Source organism: Serinus canaria, chromosome 2 (assembly GCF_022539315.1).
Source record: "Serinus canaria isolate serCan28SL12 chromosome 2, serCan2020, whole genome shotgun sequence".
Classification (NCBI taxonomy): domain Eukaryota; kingdom Metazoa; phylum Chordata; class Aves; order Passeriformes; family Fringillidae; genus Serinus; species Serinus canaria.
Genome location: NC_066315.1, coordinates 108282638 through 108306437, shown reverse-complemented (window position 1 = coordinate 108306437; position 23800 = coordinate 108282638). Strand labels below are relative to the sequence as shown.

Here is a 23800-nt window from a genome sequence, read left to right as displayed (position 1 = left end):
AGAATCAGAGCCTTTAGTGATGAGACTTCAAATTTCTGACTTCATCTTTCTGCTCAGGTATTGGGAATTACATATCTTTTCAGTTTCCTTTGTACCAGGAATGAAATAAAATCAACAGTATGTACCAAAAGTGTTCTTGGGGTAGGTTAATTAGATCTGATCAACCCTGAGGGAAAAAAGATTCATACTCAAACAAGTCTCTCTTTTTGTCTCAGACACAAATACTGTAGTTGGCCCTTTCAAGATGTGATTTAACAAAAATCTTGGGTAGTTACATGTGTTTGTGAGATTACAGCTCTTTCCAGCCACTGATCAATGCTGTGCTGCCCTAACTGTATCCAGTGGTGTGAACTCATCCAGTTTAAGTCAAAACCAGGCAACAGTGAACTTATTCCTTGTCTGTGGCACTTCCTAGGTCCATCTTGAAATGCTGCTGTGCTGTGCTGGTCTGAAGAATCCTGGGGAAGAGACTAAAGAAAATGGTGAAGGGCAGTAGGAAAATTTTACATCTCAGACTATCAGCCTGCAGATGTAATGCTGATTTCCCAGGAATTGCTCCTTAAAATGTTACTTTGGAATGGAGAGAAAGGTCAGATACTATCTAAAAACCAACAAACTTCCTGTCAGTATAGTGAAAATGTAAGTTGTAAGAACAGAAGATTCTTAAAGCACTTAGGAACAGCCAAGTTTACAGGCAGATGATTAATCTAATAATTTTATGCTGTATGCTCATGTCATTTACATATTGTGATAGAATTGAATATTTCACTGTACTTGCACTTTTTTACTGTATGTAATGAAACAGATCTACGTGATCTAAGTCAAGGCTGGTTGTGTGTGTGGAGAGAAGGAAGGCTAAAGGTTGCTCACTGAAGCTCAGCTACCTTACCTGTTTGCAGCTTTTCATTAAAAATGTTCTGCATCTAAGTCATAAATGGTTGGGATTTGTCATAATTTATGTGTACAGATGTGTTTTACTGAAGATATTTTAGTTCACCAGAACATTTTCTTCCTCAACAAGCTACAAGGCACAATGTCAGAGAAGAAGAAAATACTAGTTGTGTTGTTGGGAACTGGAGCTGCTCTGTGGCAAGCTTCTCTTTGTAGTAGTCAGAGGAATTGAAAAGAGAGGGAGAAGTTGGACTGCCAAATGTTTTATGGACCAGCAGTGTACTGGAAGGTGGGAAAGGAAAAATACATGAGTTATGCAGCAGAATGGTTTTGTGAGATGTCAAAGTCAATTGAAATTTTGAATTCTTATGGGCTAATGGAATGGGAATCCCCCTTAGCAAGCAATTCATGGCTCATCAAAGGAAAAGACATCTGCACATGTAAGCCCTTAACACTGGAAGAATTCTCAAAGAGGTCACTATCACATTCCCTCTGTCCATCATCAAACTATTTAGAAAATAGTTACTGCATTTTTTTTTTACAAAACTGCAAATTTTGTAACAAATGGAATTTAGGTCAACTTGAAGTATTGACAATTTGTTTAGAAGAAAGAAATCGCAATTACTTATATTAAGGTATTTAATTATTTGTCTAATATTTTAAAATTTTCATTTGCACCATAATTACAGATATTGCAGTAATATCATTGGGGTTTTTTTTTGTTTTTTGAAGAGACCTCTCAGAATGTTAGTTCTTTGGGAAACAGAAGCTTTTATTATTCCATGTACTTCAGAATACAAGGGGAGGAAAACCACATTTTCATGTTTTCAGACATGGTTCTGTGTTTTGAGATGAAGACATACAGTACTGCAATTAATATAAAATATATATGGTTTAAATGGTTGACAAGATTCATACACTACGTTGGGATTGTTTGTGTGCCTGCTTTTCCCTTTTCTGTAAGCACAGATGATTGGATGAGGTAGAGGTGATTGCAACCCCACCTCAGCACCCTGGTAGTCTTTTGATAATCAGAGGAGCTGAAGCACAAGAGCAGATTGATTTCTAACTATTATTTAGAGAAGACAACTATTTTTCTAATTTTTCCTTTTTAATTCAGTGCATGTTTCAGAGGAAAACCTTAATAGATAGGATAACAAGTTAAAATGGTCAAAAACATTTTAAATGCTTAAAATTTAAAAATTTCATTTAAATGTTTAATGACACTTCTGTGAGATAGTCTCAAGTATTCAATAAAAGCAGATAAGAGGTGCTACTTCTCCAGTGACCACTTTCGTGACAGTAGTTCATTTTGTGCTCTTCTGGTAAAAGCAGAAACTGAAATTTCTGATCTTGAATTAATAGCCTGTGATTCTGTAACTTCATTGAAAGTTGCAAATATTCATGTATTAGTTAAAGGCTGAAGAGGCTAGATAAGAGCAGAAACATTTGGCACCAACATGGGGATTTTTTCAGTGTTATAGATAAAAGTAGTAATGAAAGGGACTCAAATAATTTATGTCTGGTCCTGACAGCCATCCAGAACCCATATGTAGGTTTGAGTTTACATTGTGGGAAGGATCCAAAGATTAGGAGAATAAGACAAATTAACAAGGCATGGTGACCAAGGGATGCTGGTCTAATTTCACTGCCAAACCAATCTGAGTATTGAAAGAGACAGTTTTTTTTCTTTTTTTCCTGTTTTTCCCATTTGCTCTCAGCATTACAACTGAAATTACATTGGACAGATCTCAGAAAATGATCTCTTATTCATCCCCGGGTAATTCCTTTCTGTCTTGTTGCAGCAGAGAACCTTTGCTGGGTTGGGAGGAAGAGTATATTAGAGCTCTCCATATTGTGGTCAGTTGCAGTCTAGTTTTTCAGCCAGAGAGTGCTTGAGTACTAGAACAGGCTCTCCATGGAAGAGGACACAGCATCAGGCCTGACAGAGTTCAAGGAGTGCTTGGACAATATTCTCAAGTACATGGTGAGGTTCTTGGAGTGTCCTGTGCCGGGTCAGTAGTTGCACTCCATGGTCCTGTTGGGTCCTTTCCAATTCAGCTTATTCTGTGATTCTAGCTTGTCTACCTTGGATGTAATGACCTATGCAGTTCAAGTAAGAACTGGTTATGAAACAGTGCAGTGATCAAAGAAGATGCAGTCTGCTTTGACATCAGTAACTAAGAATCCTGAAGGGTGAAATGAGTTTGAAGAAGAAAAAGCAGCAATGTTTTCTCTCTTATGGTCTTCTGCTTCTTTTATAAAAATGTTGCTAATTTTTTGTCAGTTCTAACCAAAAGGCAGCTGTTCAGCCTACATGGAACATGAAAGCGTCTTTCTTGGTTTCAGCTCACAATTTTACATAAATCTATTTCCTGTTCTGTTACTAGTTTTCCTAATAGGAAAACTAGTTTCTGAACTTGTGCAGAAATGGAGAAGAGTGCTGAAAATGCTATCAGCAAGATAAATGCTTATCATGGCTTTCAGGTGCTGAGCCCATAAATATGGGCACAGCCTTTGTGCTGGTATTCTTTGTTCCTGTCATCTGTGGCAGTTGTGGCATTTCTAAAGACTTGTTTGATTACAGAATAATTTAGATTGGCAGGGGCACCTGGAAGTCACCTGATCCAACCTCCTGCTGAAAGCAGATCCTACTGGATCAAATTGCTCAGGGTCATGTCCACTTGAGTTTTGGAATAAATCCGGGGATGAAGATTTTGCTTTCTCTCTGGGAAACCTGTTCTAGTGTCAGACAACTGTGAGAAAATTGTAATATGTAATTGTAATATCCCACCTTATGTTCATTGCCTTGCTGTCTTTTCACTGACTACTTTCAAGTGTTCGATTTAGTCTTCTCTTTACAAGAATACTGTATCTCTGAAGACAGCAAAAAAAAAAAAAAAAAGGCACCCTTGTCTTAGCCATTTCTATTTCAGACTGAGAAAACTCATTCATTTTAGTTTCTGCTTGTACATAATATGCTCGATTTTGGAAGGTTTTCTCTGGGCATGTTCTGGTATTAATGTTTGGTTCTTATTGGGGTGCCCAAACTGGCACCAAAGATGATTTTACAACCTGCTGAATTTTACAACAGTTGCTGGTATGGATGTGCTGGTTATACTGTTGCCAGTACAGGACACGGTACTGTTGACTGTGCTTGCCACAATCATAGGTGGCTGGTAATACCCGGTCTGAGGGTTTTGCAATCGAGCCTCTGTGTAGGTTTACTGCAGCTCAAGGGCTGCAGTGAAATAGGACTAATATAACTTGCTCATTTCTCATGCTGTGTGGAAGTATCTGATAAAAAGCTGATGAGTTTTGCATGTTTGATGAGTTTTTTCTTGTTTGTATTTTTCTATCCCTATTATTGCCTTCTTTTATTTCTTTCTAGGGAATTATTCTCATGGGTCTCTTACAAGTTACTTGAGTAAATGAAACTTGTCTGTCCCATTGTTCTGTAATTTCTGCAGGGAAATGCCTGTACTACAGAACTGGTTGTTGTTTGGGAGCTATTTTCAGCTATATTCCATTATTAAATTTCACCTGTTATTAAAGGCTTCATTTGGAGCAGGAGTACTTTCATTAGCTGCAGAGTTCTTCTTGCTTGCATTGCTGTTTTTCATGTCAGTCCCACAAATTATCATCAAATCCTTTACCTATGAAATTGTAGTTTACTTTCTGATTAATAGGGCCTTTTTTTTCTTGTGCAGAGAGGAAATGGAGGTTTTAACACTCTGCTTGATCTCTGATTTCCAGTGATCAAATGTTTCTCAGCACTCTGACTACGCGCTTGAGCTCCTTGGACCCACTGAACTCGGGCAGTATCATGGGTACATTTCCTTGGTCTGGGAGGTGCAAAGACTTTTCCATTAGGCTGGCCCAGCACAGTCATTCCTAGCACTTGATGCTGAATAAATTATCGTAGTCCTGTCATTCATGACTGTCTCTCACTTTTACCATCAGATTAACTTTGACTAAACATGCATATTTATTTCTGAATCAGTTGTTCTGCCTTTTTTTTTCTGATAGTTTTCCTAAGGCCCTTAGGTATTACTTGTTACTGGTCAGGGAACTTGCCTGCATAAGATTTCAATCAGTATTCATTTTGTGATGTTGTTCTTAGTCAGAAAACAGAAAAAACCCCGGTATTTATGGTGTGCAGCTAACTTCACAAGGACAAAGTAATTATGAGACCTCATGTGAAATGAGTTTTCACTTAAGCCAGCCAGTTATTTGAATGCATTCTTCTCATGGGTTGAGAAGGAGAGATTGTATACCCTGGGGACATTTATCTGAACTGTGATGCCTTACTGACAGGGCCAAAGCTTTAACCATTTCAGGGCCAAAGCTTTAACCATTTCCACATCTGTCTGTGGTGAAAGATAGCTTATCTACTGCCTTTTGATTAATAAGACCGTTTTTACAAGTGACTATTTATACTTGCTTTTCTTTAGCTCTTACTCTTAGGTAATCTTTTGTATTCAAATTGTGCAATCGTATTATGGGGAGCATCATGAAATAATTATGCTTTGTGTGGGATCCAGTGCTAGATTCTTGTGAGCACAGTGCAGAGATTGGTTTCAGGGCTTTAAAATACAAAAGATGCTTTTTTGCAAGGCATTACCAATGGTCAGTTCACTTTCTTAGATTTGTGCTTGTCCTTCTTTACCTTCAGTTCATTGTGCATTTATTGAGTTATTCTAAAGCTTATTGTATAATCAACTAATAGCCTGAGAGGATAGAATAGTATCAAATATGTTAGAAATTTTATTGAACATTTTATCTTTTATCATGCTTAAAACTACTGCTAAGGAAAGAAATTTTTCTTCAATTTTTTCATTGTAAATGGAGATCCCCTCATTTGCTGTCTCCCAATAAACAGTGAACTGATATTTATCCAATTCCTCAGACTTGCAGTCAGAGGACTCAGCCATTTGACATATCCATTGTTGTAGGGAATATACAGAGGTTGTCTGAAGTATTAAATAACCAATTTGGAGCTTCTCTGTTGCAGCTGATACAGATTTGTCCCTCTGCACCGTTTGAATGATCACTGTTAGCCACCAGAAACACTGGTAGCTTTTGTTTTTTCCAACAGATTGAGGTAATTTATGTCTTTCTAAGATATTTTTCTTATAAGGAGGTAAACATATATAGACTCAATGCAGTCTCACTATCCCTGTGAAATAAGATTTGATTTATTATTTTACATATAGTGCAAAACTGCTATTGAATATTGAAAAATAAATCAAGTAAAGAATATATTTCAAGGCACAAAGTTTTTTTTTTCTTTTCTTATGCTGTTGTATCTGTTTTAAAAACAACTTCTGATTAACAACAAATGTGTAAAAATAAATACAGTCCTAAGGAAGTTGGACACTTGCAATGGTATTTATTGATGTTTGTTGTAGATTTCCATTTTTGAATAGGAAGCAGTTTACAGCAGTCTTACATTACTTGGGTTATTGTCCTTCACAGCTAAATTGTTTAATGAATCAGTTTCACAGACTAAAGTCATTATCCTGCAGAAAGTATTCTAGCTCCTGGAATTGTAACTGTGATATTTCAGAAACAATCTCGGCAATCTATTTACTGTTTATTTAGATTACTCATAGAATTTATTCTTTAACACTTCTGTGTTAATTTGCCATGTGTGAACTCTGCCAATAACGTATTTCTAGCTCTAGTATTGCTGAGAACAATATCCCATAACCTTGAGATAAGAAGAGATCCATGTGGGACTTGTTCTAGAAATGGCCCCATGAGATGATTCCCCATTTACAGTTACTAGTGGTGACCTTCCTGTTAACCTGTTTGAATCCATACCAATTTTTATGCAATATGTTGAATGTGCTTTTCAGAAGTCCCATGAAAACAGGTGTTGACTAGCAGATGAGAAACTTCAGGGGCAATGGTCATTTGTCAAGACCTATTGCCTGTAAAGCCATGTTTACTGTATTTGGATCTCGCAGAATCCAGGGGTTCTCTATGAAATGTTTCCTATATGAGTTTTTCAGCATTTTTTTTTCCTGGAAAGATCAGTGAATAATGTTGCTATAACGTCTCTGATGATAGATCATCTTTTTTTTTTTTTTTTTTTTTTTTTTTTTTTTTTTTTTTTTTTTTTAAAGGGGCATGTTAACTTTTTGACAATTGCTTTGAAAATATTCTTGGCATAGTGCTTTTTTCCAGGTTGTTGGATTTGTTCAGCCTTGGTTTTCTGGTTTTGCTTTGGCAGAATAAAAGCTGCACTTGAAAATCAAATTTGTGGCCTCCAAATTTGTTCATTTTTGTTTGGCATTTAAAAAGAGTATTTGGTAATAATTAATATTTTTCTATGTTTTTAAAGTCATCTCATTTTTAACTTTCTAGTCCTGTTCAGAATGTCAGTCATTAACCCAGTTTCAAACTCACTTGTCCTGTTGTATATTTTACTACACTGGTTGCTTCTAAATGCGTGGCATATTTTTTTGGCTTTGCTTTGGTGTGTGAGTACAGCATGATAACTTACTAAGTTTCTATATAAAAATGAATCTTGTGGTTTTCCTGTGAAGTTGTGGGATGATAAACTAAATGCAGTATTGTGAGAAGTGCTTTGATTTTTGGTGTACTGCTTGGAAGGTGCTTGATTCCCTAATGGAGAGTGATCTGTGAATGATACAATTTTCTTTAAAAAAAAGTCTTCAAGTGAATACTTAAATAACAAAAAACCACACAATATAAAATGTTGAGCGATTTTTACAGATTTTTCATACTTTCAGAATGAATGCATTGCCCCCCCCCAACAGTCTAGCACATAAAACTATTAATAACTAGTGAGCTATAAAAATTTGAGAGAAAAAATGATTCATCTGATATTAAAATATGTCCTCTGAAATACAAGATGATCCCTTTAATGCCCTAATGTGTGCTATCAGAATGAGTTTTAAATAATGCCCTAAAACTAGGACTTTTGATTACTGACATGTGGCTGTGTGTTCATGATTGCTGATGCAGATCTGGACCAATTGATAGGAATACTTCATCTGAATTAGTTATGAGCTCTGAGCTCACACTTGCAGTTTCTTGGGATGGAACACCGAGTATAGTATTGATTCCAAGTTGTACTATATGTGTGTGTTGTCTTATATTCCTCACTGCACTTTCCATCTGATTAACCTGTAAACTGTGTGACAGCCTGGATTCTATGTTTCTGGAGCGAAAAATTCTCTTTCTTACTTATTATGAACCCTGTATAGTGAAATAAGAAGAATACGAATAAAATTGCTTCTAGGTTTTACATTGTTAGATGTTTTCTTTGGTTACGTGTGGAATTTTGCCTTCCTGATTTGTGCTTTGCCTGGCACTGTGACAGTGATGGTTGGTACAAAAGCAGAAAAACAAAAGTAGATGAGAAATCACAGATTAGTTGAGGTTGGAAGGGATCTCTGAAGATTATCTAGTCCAAACTCCCTGCTCAAGAAGGGAGCCAATTGCTCAGGCCCTTATCCAGAAAGCTTTAGAATATTTCTGAGGGTATTCTCCACAACCACTGTGAGCAACTTGTGGCAGGGCTCCGTCCCCCTTGCAGTATAAAAGTGTTTCCTGGTGTTCAGGTGGAACATCCTGTGCTTCAGTTTGTGCCCACTGCCTCTGGTTCTGTCCCTGGACACCACTGAAAAGCGGCTGGCTCTGTCCCTTTTCGCACCTTCCCTTCATAGACATTGTGTACATATACACAATGTCAGGGGTTAATGTGACCCCTGAGCTTTCTGTTTGGGGCTCAGCAATCCCTGCTCTCTCAGCCTTTCCTGATAGAAGTGATGCTTCAGCCCCTTTGTCTTCTTCATGGCCTGTTGTTGGATGGTCTCCAGGATGTCCATGTTCTCTATTCCACCGTGGAGCTCAGAACTGGACACTATACAAGGTATGGCTTCAACAGTGATGAATGAAGGCTGTGAAGGATCACCTTGACTTGCTGGCAGCATTTTTCCTAATGCATCCCAGGATGCTGTAGACCTTTTTTCCAGCACATTGCTGGCTCATGTTCCACTTGATGTCCAGCAGGACCTCCAAAACCTCTTCTGTCAAGCTGCTTTCCAGCTGGATGCCCCTAAGCATATTTTGGTGTCTGGGGCTGTTCTTCCCCAGATGCAGAAATTTGCACTGTTCCTTGTGAACTGCATGAAGTTTGTGTCAGCACATTTCTCCAGCCTGCTGAGGTACCTCTGGATGGCAGCATGGCCCTTTTGGCCTATCAGCTACTTACCCCATTTTTGTGTCATAAATAAACTTTGTGAGGTTTTGTCCTACCTGTCATCCAGATTATTAATGAAAGTGTGAAACAGGAATGAACCTGGTATTGACCCCTGGGCTACATCACTGGTCACTGACCTCACCCTTTGGGCTTGGTCAGTCAGCTTTTGATCCAGCTCACCCTTTGCTTAGCCAGCCTGTACATCAACAGTTTGTCTATGAGGGTCCTATGGGATACAGTGTGAAAGGCCTTCCTGAAGTCCTGATAGACAATGCCCCCTGCTCTTTCCTTATCTGTCTTTCATCAGAGAAGGTTCCCAGGTGGTTGACTGTTTCTGATGATTTTCTTGTCATTTATGTACCTGAAGAATGGTTTCCAGGATTAGCTGCTCGATCACCTTCCCTGGGATCAAGCTGAAGCTAATCAGTCTGAACTTCTCTGGGTCTTCCTTCTTGAAGATAGGAGGGACATTTGCTTTCCTCTAGTCCTCAGGCACTTCTTCCACTCAGCATGATCGATCAGAGATGGTCAGGAATGGCTGTGCAGTGACATCTGCCATCTCCCTGAGCACTTGGTACATCCCATAAGGGCTCACAGACTTAACCTGTGCCCTGTTTGCTTAATTCTTCCACCAAGAGCAAGAGTACAGCTTCCTTGCTCCAGACTGGTCTCAGGGAGCTGGACTTTCTGAAGACTGGTATTGTTAAAAAAATTGAGAAAAGGTGACATTGAGTATTGCAGACTTATCTTTCTGTGTCTTTCTCACTGAGCAATGGGTTCAAGTCATCCTGAATTTTCTTCCTATCACCTATGTACTTATGGAAATGCTCCTTGCTGTCTTTGACATCCCTGGCCAGACTCAGTTACATTTGGGCTTTAGCTTTCCTAACTGCATCCCTGGATGCTGAGGTGTTTTTTTCTGTATTCCTCCTGCATTCCCTGAGATTACTTCCTCCCACTGTATTATTTTTGTGTTCGGTTTTTTTCACAGGAGGTCTTTGTTCATCCATAAAGGCCTCCTGGCATTTTACCTGTTTTCATAGTTGTTGACATGGCTATCTCATAAGCTTGAAGGATATTGAATATTACCCAGCTTTCTTTCCCCTATCTTCACTTGAGGGCTTTATCCCATGGGACTCCACCACATAGATATTTGAAGAGACCAAAGTCTGCTCTCTTGAAGTCCAGGGTTGTGAGCTTTCTTTTGTGTCTTCCCGCCCCATGGATCCTGAACTCCACCATCTCATGATCTCTGCAGCCAAGGCTGCCTTTGATCTTCATATCCCCAGTGAACTCCTCCTCCTCGGTAAGTGTGAGGTTCTGCAGATCACTTCCCCTCACTGACTCTGGCACTTGTGGCAGGAAGTTGCCATCAGGGCACACCAGGAGCCTGCTGGAATTTTATCAGGCTGCCTTCTGTCAGTCATTCCCCCACCCCACTGGAAGAAAATCTGTGTTTCTCTGTTGCTGTTTTGGCCTCTGTGGGTTTAATACTTTGTTGCTGTTGCTGGTGGCTGGTGTAACTCATGAACTGCTCTCTATGTCACAGCTTTTGCCAACAAACCTGTACCAGTAGATGAGATTTGTTTTTAGGACTAAATTAATATCTTTGATTTTCACCTGATGTTTTAGCTTCTGATGTAATTAATTGGCTGCTGCTACCTAAGCTGCTGAATGATAGTGGAATAAACTAAGGAGATCTGAACTCCTTGTAACTGTGATTGTGCTGGACAGCCAGGTAGTGGGAAAAAGGCTGCCCAGAAAGGACAGTGTTTCAGTCCCTATTCATTCCTGTTGTATTTGTGTAAAGTTGGATAGTGTGTTGACAAGCAGCTCAGCAAGAAAGAGGAAGTAGACTACAGGAATTACTTGATAAAAACATGGCAAGGTTGGGTATTCCTGGCAGCAAGGGCAGCTCTTGCATACTTAAGCCAAGGTGGCAGCAGGTTTTACCTGGTTGGGTTCTTTCAATTATGTCTTTTCATGATGTCTATTTTGAGACAAATGCCTTTTCTAACTTTCACAAAGGTCTTGTGTGTTTGTTCAAATTTTCTCCTCTGTGTCAGAAGGGGTAAGTACTTCACTAAAGGGAAGATATAGGTGCTTCTGCAGAAAATCTTGTTTTTCCAAGGTTTATATCTACATTATCTGGACTGCAATAATATTTCCCATAAAAATTAAGAACATTTACATGGCCTCTTGGTTTTGTTGTGGACTTGTTTGAAAATTCTTACTCTCAGTTCTTTACTATATCAGGTTCCTAAGACTTTTGCCCTTTTTATTGTTTCCTCCATTTCATTCCAGGGGAGTGAGCAAGCAACTTAGTGGGGACTTAGCTGTTAGTCACATCAACCTGCCACACCTGGTTTATGTGAATGATCCTTCTATAAACCTGCTGAAAACTCTATAAACCTTCTGCAGAGTTAAAAATTCAAGTGTCTTTAGCTTTTGGTATCACATTAGAAAGAAGAATAAAGCACACAGTCTTCCAGAGATTAGCTCTGAAATCAGTATTTACTAACAGATTTATATTAAAAAACCCACTTTATTTTAGTGTTGGAATAGGAAGATATTGAAGAGAAGAGCTATATCTATGGGAGAAAAAAACTTATTTGGAGGAAAAGATTATGCCAATTTAAAATATATTAAAGTTTGAAGAAAAAAATTTTTTGTTAGTTAAGAATTTTTGTCCTATTTGAAAGGCAAATATACACATGGTTTTACTTTCAGCAAAACCTTGAATTTTGTAATTCTTTGTTTGAAGGTAAATCATTGTTCTTGGAGGAACAGATCAAATTGCCTTTATTCTGATCCAAAAGGAGGAGGTTTCTTGAGTAACTTCATATATGAATTCATGAATTGTACAGATTCCTTGAAATGCTTAGTAGAGACACCCTAAAAATCCCAGTATCTGAATGGAAAACTATAAATGGAATGAAACACTTGGAACCACTTGCAACCAATGTGTTACTTTATGTGAATTGGTTAAAATTTTGAGAAGTTTTTGTATCATTTTTGTGTAAGGAAATCTGAATGTTATCTGTTGCCTTGAATCCTGGTAAGAATCTTTCTTCTGGGATTTCCTACTTGTTGTCAGGCCAATTTTGTAGCTTTTTTGTTTTGTTTTGCTTCTGTTTTGGTGGCCAGAAAGTGTTGAGACAACTTCAGGATTGTAGCAGCTGAGTAACTTTTACACTCATGTAAACTCTTGTTAACACAGGCAGTTAGTCATGCTGGCCAAGGGTTTAGAGAATTACATACCATGCACAGCACCTGGCATGTTCAGAGCCTCTCTTTTAGCTGTCAATATTCCTTGTTTTAACAAGGAGTTCTTTGAAAGCCAGTCAGGACAGCCCCCCCCCCCCCATTCATTCATTTAAAAATTGAGACATTATTGTGGCATTATTTGAAATACTATTCCTTGAAAGATTAAGCTGTTTTTTTTATTTTTTTTTTTGTCTCTGTGGATGTTGGTAGTATTGTTTGCTAATGTGGTGGAATTAATCACTGTGTTTACCTCTGGAAATGCCCCCAGTCCCTTATACACAGCTCCCTGTAGCTCTGGACTCTCTCTGTTGGGCTATAAGAAGTTATTAGTTGATCTGGAGTTACTTGTGGCATGCCACTGGTGCTGGGTCATCAGGTGGAGTTCCTGGGATAATTTTCTAACTTTTCTATATCTCTTTACTTGTTTTTCATCCCTGGTATGTTTAGTTCTTTCCCCCAAAGAGGCAGAGCATTTTTTTGTTGTTGTTGTTAGGGTGGTTATTAGTTACAGGGAGCCAAATATTCCCCAGACAACTGGGTGCTTAATGTAGGTGAAGTGACAGATGATCCCTTTGACCCTCTTTGCTACCTTCTCTAAAGGAAATTTGTCCTTCACTTTGCAATATTTTTTTAGCTCTTTGAGTCCTGGGTAGGCATTTGCTCACTCAGATATAAATACAGCTTCAATTCTACCTTACTGACTTCTGTTGAATACAAAGAAGTGTCTTGAGATTGTATTTGGGGCTTTGGGTGCAAGACTGAGACAGAGAAATGTTTCATGCTGTTGTTGTTAGTGAGTCACTTAATTACTCAGAATGTTGATTTACTCACCCTTGATGCCTATAATAAATATTTCATGTATAATTATAAAACATTAATACTTTGAGATTGGCAGAGATTTGTATCAGTTGTATAACAAAGCAGCTGTTTGGAGTGAATGAATAAACAGTGCATTTTGACTGGAAGTTGTGTTAACTAGTAAGTAAATAGAGACAATTTTATGGGACTAAGAGATTCTCTAGACTTTTGTTTGTCCTATATTTCAAAGATGTTTTTGTAGATCTATATATGAGACATGTAGCTACATATGAAAATGTTTTATTGGTAAATTAAATTTTCTTGTCACTCTCAGTTGCTTTTTGTTAGTTAAAGAGAAATGAAAGTGTCATATAAAATGTGTATTGATAGTCATTAGGTTTTTGGTTTAAATAGAACCGTGTTATGAATCCATTTTATTCTTTTCTATTTTTGCTCTTAGGTTTCATTGTGTGGACCTTCATCTCAAAAAATTATTGTTCACTGAGCATGGATTCAGACACAGTAAAAAATGTTGAACACATTGTAGATGTATGTTAGAATAATTTGGAAATACATTCTTTTAATGCAAATTGCTTTTTTGTTTTATCAGCAAACACGTATCTCTTTATGGTGCAAGCTCGTGGTATAATGTTGAGAGAAAATGTAAAAACAATAGGACACATGATAAGATTGTACACTAACAAAAATACTACATTGAATGGCACAGGTAAGAATACTTTTTATGTGTTTTTTAAAAGACCTCTTTTTTTTCATTTTTAAAAAAAGCCAATCATTAGTGACATAGCTCGATTATGAACACTTTGACCCAAATTCTACTTCTCTGAAATAAGAGTCAAGGTAAAATAGTTACTATTTATCAGTTCACTTCAGTAGGAAATATTTCTATTAGCTGTAACAAAGATACTTGTGTTTAATTATTATTCCTCTAGAGCAATAAAATGCTTTTTAAATCATGCTACTAGGAATTTGATAACTAAAAATGAATGCTCTCACCTGCATGATGATAAGTTACAATTTCAGTGGATAAAATAGGCTTTTACAAAAATCAATTCTTCTTTTAAGATTATCCTGAAGGAAACAATTCTAGTGACTGTGTTGCTCAAACAACAATGTATCTTCCAGAGAACTTCACCTACTCTCCTTACCAGCCTTGTCCAGAGAAGCTGCCTTACATGAGTAAGTTTTAAAGTGACCTTAATATTTATCTAGTAAATTAAATTGTATTTTAAACAAAACACACTTATTTTCATACAAAATATAATTATAAGGAGTCTAAGTATATAACAGAAATTAATGAATAAAATACATTGGATAAGGCACAATGATGCTTAGCAGAAGTTTACCTGTCACTAATGTGTCACTGAAGTTTTGGTCTCTTTACTAATCACCTTTACTAATTTGAAATCAAATAATTAAACTACTGACTTGAAAGAGAGAAAATGTCACATAGTTTCTGAAATTATTTGTAATGCATTCCAGAATTCTAACCTCTTGTCTTTTAAACATGGCTTAATCGGTGGGCTGTCATTCAGTACGAGCAATTAATTAAATATCTAATATACCAGTTCAGATCCATATCATACAAAAAAATGTTGCTGGCAGCTGAACTGAAATCTGATCAATTTTTCTTCAAAGAAAAAGAGTGGATTTTATTAGGATAATCTAGATTCCATTATATTTTTTTAATCTCAACTGAGTTTGTCTGTTGAAGAAAACAGAAACAAGGCATGTTATCTGTGTTTCTTCTCAATAATGTCAGACTTTAAGGTTTGTTTTGTATTTTAAATACACAGACATGGAGCCAAAAGTATAGATCAGTTGCTGTTGCTTATGAAACTAAATCATTTAGAAAACTGTCTTAAGCCAGGTAGTAATTAGTCCCGTAGTATGATAATTTACTTATTTCAATCTCTTTTCCTCCAGACATAGGGCTTTTCAAAATCACCTTTTTGTATATTATTGAACATCTAAACAAATAAAACCAAATTATTTCAATAGCAAATTTTTAGCTACTTTTGGAAACATAACAAGTTCAACAAATGGCAAATCTGGATAAACAGAGAAACAAGATGTGATGCTTTTGCTGATTGAAAAATGTATATAGTTAGTATTTTCAATGCCCCTTTCAGGGGATCTGGCAGTTTGAATTCTGTCAGATTAGTTCAAAATGAAGTAATTCTACCAGTAATTTCTCTATAGATCTCCTTGCTGCTGCTCTGCTTTCACCATCTTTTTTTTGTTGGTGGTGTTTTTTTTTTTGTTAGTAATTGCTCTGTACTTCTATCCTGTTTAATTTAATAGAGAAATAATAATTTTAATAGAAAATAATTCTCTGGATAAATTGCTTTTCAACCAAGGGATATGTGTTTCCTTTTTTGGTTTCCATGTACGCCATTTTAATAATAATCTTTCTTTCTAATTATAATTTAAATAAAGCATCTCTGAATATCTCTTAATTTAATGAAATGTTGTAGGAAGTGTGAGATAGCCAGGCAAGAAAGAGGCTGGAATCATGTATACTTTGATATGCTTAATTAGTCTAAGGTTATTATAGAAGTCAACTTTTCTTCTTTGCATCAGCTTGCCAAATTTATATCATGAAAGAGGCATGGTAAAATCATATCTAGTCCCAAGTACATATTCTCTTAAAATAGGAACAGCTATTGCCTTTTTTGTATGACTCAGTAGAACAGGTTATAACCCACTTGTTGGGCAGTGCTGTTGTAATTTGTAAGCAAAACCCCTCTTCTTCGAGATAGAAGCAGTGCAAGAATCTGTCTGTCTGTTCCTTTGGAGATAAACTGATAATCCCAGCCTTTCTAGACTGCATAGTTTCTAAAGCTCCTGTCATTCTTGAATTTTTTGCACCGTAGACTGTCCTTAATTTGATTTCTTTCTAAAGCATCATAACTGGCTTAAACCCTGGTTACAAAATAATTTGTTTTGGAAAACTCTTTTTTTTTTTTTTTCCCCACACAGCAGCAATTAATACTATCCAGGATGAGATTTTCTGTTTTTGTACAATCACATTGTGTTGGCTCATATTAATGTGCAATCCATTATAAACTGTAAAACTACCTGGCAGCATAGCCAGGTATTGCTTGTTTTGTTGTGCATGCTTCATTTTTCCTTCAGTAAGAAACCATCCTTTATTATTTTAAAGTAATTTTACTTTATTGGTTTCTGTGTCTACCTTATTTGTTGAATTAATTTTTTTCTGATTTTCTTCATAATGTTTTTTTGCTTTCTCAGCTTTCTTATTTTGTGGGTTGTACAAACATGTTTTATTGCAGCCTGCTAGACACTGATGGAACTAGTGAATAATAAGTGCAGTTATTTACAGAGATGCTTTCTCCTGCCCCCCACTAGTGATAGGGGAAAAAAATGCTGATTTCTTGTCACTCATCTCCTGTGTGCTTTTGATAGTACCAATACTTCAGGTTTCACTATAGCTTCTTTTTAAACACCCTGGATGGAATTTCATCACGTCCCATGGAGTTAGAAGCACCCTTATCTAAAGGCTTTATCTAAATACTGTTCTACCATTTGATGTTTCTTTCTAATTTAAACTCTGTAGTCATCTGATCACATCTGAACTTTTCTCAGAATACTGAGGTATCTGAATCACATCATGTGCTATTTCCTTCCCTTGCTGGAGTAGTAATTGACCTTTATTTATCTTCATTTTCCTTTTAGATTCTCTATTTGAACTGAAAGGCTCTTGTTGCTTTTCTGTCTTTTGCTAGTTGAAATTGATTTTTTAAATTTAGTTTTTAAGTTTAAAAAATTTAATTTGTACACATTTATATACTAGTCCTTTGTTGATTGACCTTGATTCTATGTTTCATAAGATTTCTTTTTTGGGTTATTGCAGAGTTTCAGGCACAACCATTATGATAATCTAAGCTTATTTTAAAATAATTATTTTTATTTTTTAATTATTTTAAAATCTTTATTTAAATCTCTGTAGGACTAGCCTGTTCTAGTGTCTATCTCTACAGGTTTTTTAGCAACTGCCAGGTTTCCTTTTTTCCTAAAATAATTAAATTAATATGGGTTTCTTTAGATTGTCTCTTGAAATAGCTCCATAGTGTACTGTTGTTGATAATTTTTCACCTATGATTTTACATTAAAAAAGGTTGCCTTCTTCATTTGCAAGTAGCACTATATTTAATCATATCCCAAACTAAAATAGCTCTTGCAGTATCTTCTGCCTTCTTCTGAAAACAATACTTATTCCTAGTATGTTCCAAAAATTTCAGTATTTTCAAAAGATTTACATGACTAGTCAATTTGGTGGCACAAATGATCTGTTTGGCACAAATAGGATCATTTGTGTATGGACACATGGGAGAAAATAGGAGTGATTTTTGGACTGACTTTAAACCATCCCTCACCAAAACACTTAACTTTGTAGACAAAAATAAGAATAATATTTTATGGTGTTTGCCAGAAAGTTCTTGCAAGATTTTTATGTGATGATTTAGATGTAGTAGTTGCTGAAGAAAAACTTGAGCTTCTGGTTAATGAGTATTACATGAGTCTTCTCCCCAGCTTTCCTTGCTTCTTTCTGTTGCTTTTGAGGGTATTTACTATGAATCATTATTTCCAGTTTTAACTTTTTACACATGCATAAGTTGATGACTGATAACTTTCAGCTGTCAACTAATGTTAATATTTTCTCATAGTAGGTACTAAGCTGTTTTTTTTCAAATTGTATTGTGGTCTTAATTCAATAACTTACTGAATTTCACTTTCATGCCTTTGCAAATGCTTTTCCCATTGGGGTCATTAGTTCTACCAATGGTAATTCTCAGATCCAGCCCATGGCTATGATTTGCTTTGAAGCAAATAGTGGTGAATTAGTGGATGAAGACTTTACATGAAATGTGCATATCCATCTAAAATTAAAATTGAGGAAGTTTGTTGAGTGTTGTGATGATACATTTTCCTTTAATGTGGAAGTGGAGCAAGAAGGCACCCAGAATTTGAGTAAAAGTTCAGTAGTGCAGATGATGTAGAATTGCTAACAGTGGTACTTGAAATGAAAGGCAACCCAAATTTTTTGCAAGAGATGCAGAATTCAAATTACTTTGCTTGTTCTCTGTCCTTTGAAATGAGAATTTTGTTTATAGGTTTCATGGAAGGAATGTTTGTTTTTGGAAACACTAAAACTTCATTCTGTGAGAATTAAAGATTAGGAGGGCAGTATAAATTGTTTCTTTTTTTTCTGTAGGGAGTGTAACTACAAATTTCTGATGCCATTTGTCCATGATATTCCTTGTAGCGTTAGGTCGATTTTCTTAATTGAAATTAATATATAGGGTTTTTTTTTCCCTCTCTTTAGGAGGCCTTATTGATGTTAATATGAGTGAAATTAGTTTTGATGAAATTCAGCGACTGTTTTCAAAAGATTTAGACATAAAACCAGGAGGACACTGGAAACCAAATGACTGTAAGCCACGGTGGAAGGTTAGATGCTGATTTTCTGTTTTGGTTTATTTTTTTCTTGTTAGTATATAAGAATAATTTACCATTGCAAGCACTCAGTCTTTGGTGCTATATATTTAGTACCTTATAGTATTTGTAGTATGCCATCTGTGCTCAAGAAGAAACTTCAGCTAGGAGAAAAATTTGAAATGGATCATCAAGAACTTTAAAGGTTTATTAGTTGTAGTTACTAAACATTTCATCATATGGATGCAAATCTGTCCTATATGTCTGTTGCTTAAAGTATAACTAGAAGCATGTGAACATAAAAGGAAAATCTTATTTATGTTTTATTCAATTTTGTTTTCTTAATTATTCGAGCTAATTTCAGCCCACTTTCCTAGGGGGAACCAACATGTAAAGCACTGAGCCAATTTAAATGTAAAAGTTGAAAAGCCATGGGAAACTTGATCTGTATTGAAAAATTAAATTTTTAAAATGCTGATATAATAGCTTTTTTTGCTGTTTTTCTGAAGGTGGCTATCCTTATTCCTTTTCGGAATCGTCACGAGCATCTTCCAATTTTTTTCCGTCATCTGATACCCATGTTGCAGAAGCAGCGCCTGGAATTCGCCTTCTATGTTGTTGAACAGGTAACAACATCTACTTGAAAAGTGACCTCCAAGATTCCTTACTCTAAAAGGGGTTTGATATTCTTACCAAGGTTTGGATGAATGCAGAATTTGAAAATTGTTACTCTTCTACTCCTTTAAATAAAAAAGGAAAGCTCTATTTCCATTCCTCATCTTGAACAGTGGGCAGATACACAGTGCTTTTCTTCAAATATAGCCTATATAAGGTAATATAGAAGTAATGAGATGGCCTCTTAGAATCTATTGTAGTTGTAGGTTTTCAAGGCAGCAAAGTAGGTCAGCAGCAGTGTTCCTCAGGGCTCAGTTCCAGGTCCTTACCTTCAGTGGATGCAGGAATTGAATGTGCCATCAACAAGTTCCTGATGATACCCAGCTGGGAGGTTGTGGTTGACTTGTAAAGGATGGGATGCCTTGCAGAGGGTTCTAGATAAATTGGAGCCTTGGGCAGTGATTCATGGGGTGAAATTTATTAAGTCAAAATGCCGGACTCTACAGCTAGGATGGAGTAAAGCCAGGCACAAGTGGGAAGAGGGAGAGGAGAGGAGTGGATGCCTGGAGAGCAGCCCTGCCCAAAGGGATCTGGGGGTGCTGTTTGGCAGCAGGAACCAGGCTCACTCGTGGCTCGCAGGAGTCAGCAAGGTGTGCCCTGGCAGCCAGGAGGGCAAACCCCATCCTCAGGTGCAGCCAACCCAGTGTGACCTGCTGGGCAAAAGAGGCATCCTTGTCAATTTTGTGTGTGTGTGTGTGTGTTAGAGTATGTTTTTCTCATAGTACGGAATTTTTTGTCTCCTCTTGATTTTTACAATGTCTCTTTTGTTTTCTGTGTGAAGACAGGTACACAACCTTTTAATCGTGCAATGCTCTTTAATGTTGGCTTCAAAGAGGCGATGAAGGACGCTGTCTGGGACTGCATAATATTCCATGATGTGGATCATTTACCTGAAAATGACAGGAATTACTATGGGTGTGGAGAAATGCCACGCCATTTTGCAGCAAAGCTGGACAAGTACATGTACATGTAAGTAAATAGTTTTATTCACATTATTTCTTAAATACTCAGAAATATTTGAAAGTATGAATTTTGTGACATATATATATATATATATATATATATATATATATTTACACACAGTAGGTGAAAACAACAAAGCAGCCTCCTACTATGCTACTTATAGAAATTAATAGCTAATAAAAGAAAGACTTAAATTTAGTTTCTACATTTGATGTGTTACTAATTAGAAGATATTATGATTTTCAATGTTGAGCTTGTTGCAATGATGTTGATCTCAAGAAAAAAAGTCTTTGTACGTCAAGGGGGAAAATCTTACCTAACTTACTAGAAAGGATTTCTGCCTACATAAACACTTCTACTGGCTGTTACCAAAGAAAAGCAGATAATCTGCAGCAAAATATCACAGGAAATGTGCCTTTATTTTCTGATAAATGTACATTTTTATTTCTGTTTCATACTGCTTTTTAAATGGAAGATTTTCTTATTGCTAGACCATTTTTTATATTGGCTCTCAGCCTCTATTGACATTTGGTGAATGTAGCAGGACCTGCAGTTTTCTTACCTCTTTCTCTTCTGTCAGTTTACATTAATGATGTGCCACTTGCTTTTTAACACTCTGCTACCTCATGACATTCTTGGAATCACTTCACAGAAAGCTGTAACTTATTGCTTGCTACATATATATATTTGCTATCCTGGACTTTTTTTGTGAAATTAATCAACTTGACAACCTGGCCAACTAACAGATGAAAAGCCATGCCTTGAAACCAAGGCTCTGTGCCTGGACTTCAGGTTGTCAACAAATCAGCAGTTAAATGTTTAAAGATTTAATGTGTATTTAAAAATAAATAAATTAACACCTATGAATAAATAAATAAGAGATTTAATCTATCTTTATATGCACTTATAAAACTCTTACTGCATTTATATAATGTCTACATAGGTAAGTATTTACAAAATTGATATATTTTGTATAAACAAAACTAGATTTATAAAATAATAAACAAATAAACCTCAAAAAGTCCAATTAACTGTCATATTTCAGTTGGTTTTGGTTGGTGGTCTGGTTTTGGGTTGGCAATATTTTTTTGTTGTCTATTTTGGAGGTATGTATGTGGGGTTTTTTGAGAAGCAGGAGGGGGTTAGAACACCTGCTCTTTCAGTTACATGTTGGAAAGCAAATATAATGGCAACCTTCTCCACATGCTATAAGATTTGGTTGAATCCTGTGTTTCTACAGAGATCAGAAATTACATGATTGTCTATTTCTATTTTCTTCCCCTTGCATTCTGGAGTTATTCAGTGTGGCAGTTGTGTCCTAAGCAATGGTAAATCTTTTTGTAGATGGTCATTACTCCTTGAAGGTTCCAGATTTGGAAGTGTCTCCTGTGAGACACTTTTGTTTTAGGAACTTGTGTGCTGCTTCTGAAAGAAAGCTACTTTACTGTAGCAGCTTCTGGGTTAAGGATGCAAGTTAAAATTGATGGAAGTAAATATAGATACTTAAATGTTTTAATTTTTTTTTATTGACAGCGTTTGAAGAACTGGAAATCACATTGTCTGGGGCATAGAATGTTATATGGATAGGGTGTTCATGTTGGCCAACTGCTTATTGCTTAATTATAGCTGTTAGCAAATACTTTTGCTTACTGACAGGAAAGCCTGTAGGTCTTTAGATTCAAAAGTTTATATTTTAAAAACTGGAAAATTATTTTTTTAAATCAGCATGCCATTCATGGTTTAATATGTACTGTTAAACTGTTTCTCTCAAGTTTTAACAGTTTTGTAGAATATAGTCATAAATTAAAATTATTTAATTGATGCATTACTGATATATAATTTTTTGGTAGATTAAAGAGGCATTTTTCAGTTAAATAGTGTCAACATAAATAGTTTGAGGGCTTCACTTAGCCCTTCAACTATGGGTCTAAATCAGCCATGTGAAATTCCTGGTATACTTTTGTTTCATATGTGTGATACTAGTTGCAGCTACACTTCAGGAGCACTTTTTATGCAAATCAGACACTACTGCAAACCTTTTGTTCAGCTTGGTGTATGTTACTTAATGCTGGCAATCCATGAACCAGTTTCTCTTGGTGAATACATTCAGCCTCTGATCATGTCCTTAGCTTGAGGCTCTTGCTTTTTTGGAAAGGTATTGTTCAAAGAGAGGCCTACCTATCAAAGTTCAGCTAACAATATAGAATTTGTCTTTTGTTTCCAGCCTTCCATACAATGAGTTCTTTGGTGGTGTAAGTGGCCTGACAGTGGAGCAATTCAAGAAGATCAATGGTTTTCCAAATGCATTTTGGGGATGGGGTGGAGAAGATGATGATCTTTGGAACAGGTGAGCTTTGAGTGCTTAGATACCATCCAACCTTTGAGACCAATTAGTGCTTTTTGTTCTGTCACTTGTTACATTTTAGTAATTTGTTTTAAATGGACAGGTTCTACATAGTTTGCTTCAGAAATATCAGAATATACCATTTGAAGGAAAAAGTATAATGTTGTTTTTTATTGGCCTGGGGGCAACTAGTAGTTTTTTAGGATCTAGGTCTAGTCACAACAGATATAACAACAGGTATCCATGCTAAGCACATTGCATCACTCTTACTGCTAACATTATGAAATACCACCCCACAGACATCTAGTGTAAGCACGAGTTTCATGTCTTAGAGGCAGTGTTTGAGAGAGAGTTTAATTTAAGTTAGTGCCAGTGAGCAATGGGACAGCCCTGCTCATGGCATTGCCAGCTGCTCACAGTGAACGAGTAAACTGCTCTAACTGAGCTATTGAAAGTGTCTGCATCAGTTTATAGATAAAGAGATACGTTTTAAAGGACAAGTTTGTTTTTATACTCTTTTCTTGCTATTTCCATGCTTTTATGCTGGAACAAGCATGAAATATTTAATTTCATTAAATATGAAATTATTATTATTTTGCAGTGTGTTTTGACAGCTTTTTTAGTTGTTGGGTTTGGAGTGTTGTGGGTTTTTTTTAGGAAGGGAATGTCCGTGAACATAAAGACTTAGCTTTAAAATATTTGATGTGTATTTTTCACTTTATCTTGTATGACAAGTTGTAAGAAGATGTTTTTACAATTTTTATGTGTTATACTGCAGGGTTCACTATGCTGGATACAATGTAACAAGACCAGAAGGTGATTTAGGGAAGTACAAATCCATTCCTCATCATCACAGAGGTGAAGTCCAGTTTTTAGGACGGTAAGAAGAACAGAGAAATAATCAAATACTACAGCTAAAGATGTAAATTTTTTTTCTTGCACCCACACATATGAATAAGCAGTCAGTTCTTATCAGTGTTATTTCCTCTTTGGTGCTAAAATTTGTATTTTCTTAAATACGTTATGTTTGCTGCTCAAATATTTTTTATTTAACTATGAGAGAGACTAAATTTGCGTGTCAGAAGATATTATCATCATAACCTTTGATCCATAATGTTGTTGTTCCATAATAGTTTGGGCATTAGTGC

The 23800-nt window shown here is 36.2% G+C and overlaps 1 protein-coding gene across 1 annotated transcript in view; it reads left to right on the top strand.

The window, feature by feature from the left end:
* Nucleotides 1-23800, top strand: part of B4GALT6 (beta-1,4-galactosyltransferase 6) — a 31776-nt gene that overhangs the window by 2249 nt on the left and 5727 nt on the right. Inside the window, exons 2-8 of the mRNA XM_009102702.4 lie at nt 13803-13919; nt 14276-14389; nt 18561-18685; nt 19180-19296; nt 20127-20314; nt 22533-22655; nt 23431-23532. Coding sequence (XP_009100950.2) covers nt 13803-13919; nt 14276-14389; nt 18561-18685; nt 19180-19296; nt 20127-20314; nt 22533-22655; nt 23431-23532 — 886 coding nt within the window. The remainder of the gene's footprint in view (nt 1-13802; nt 13920-14275; nt 14390-18560; nt 18686-19179; nt 19297-20126; nt 20315-22532; nt 22656-23430; nt 23533-23800) is intronic.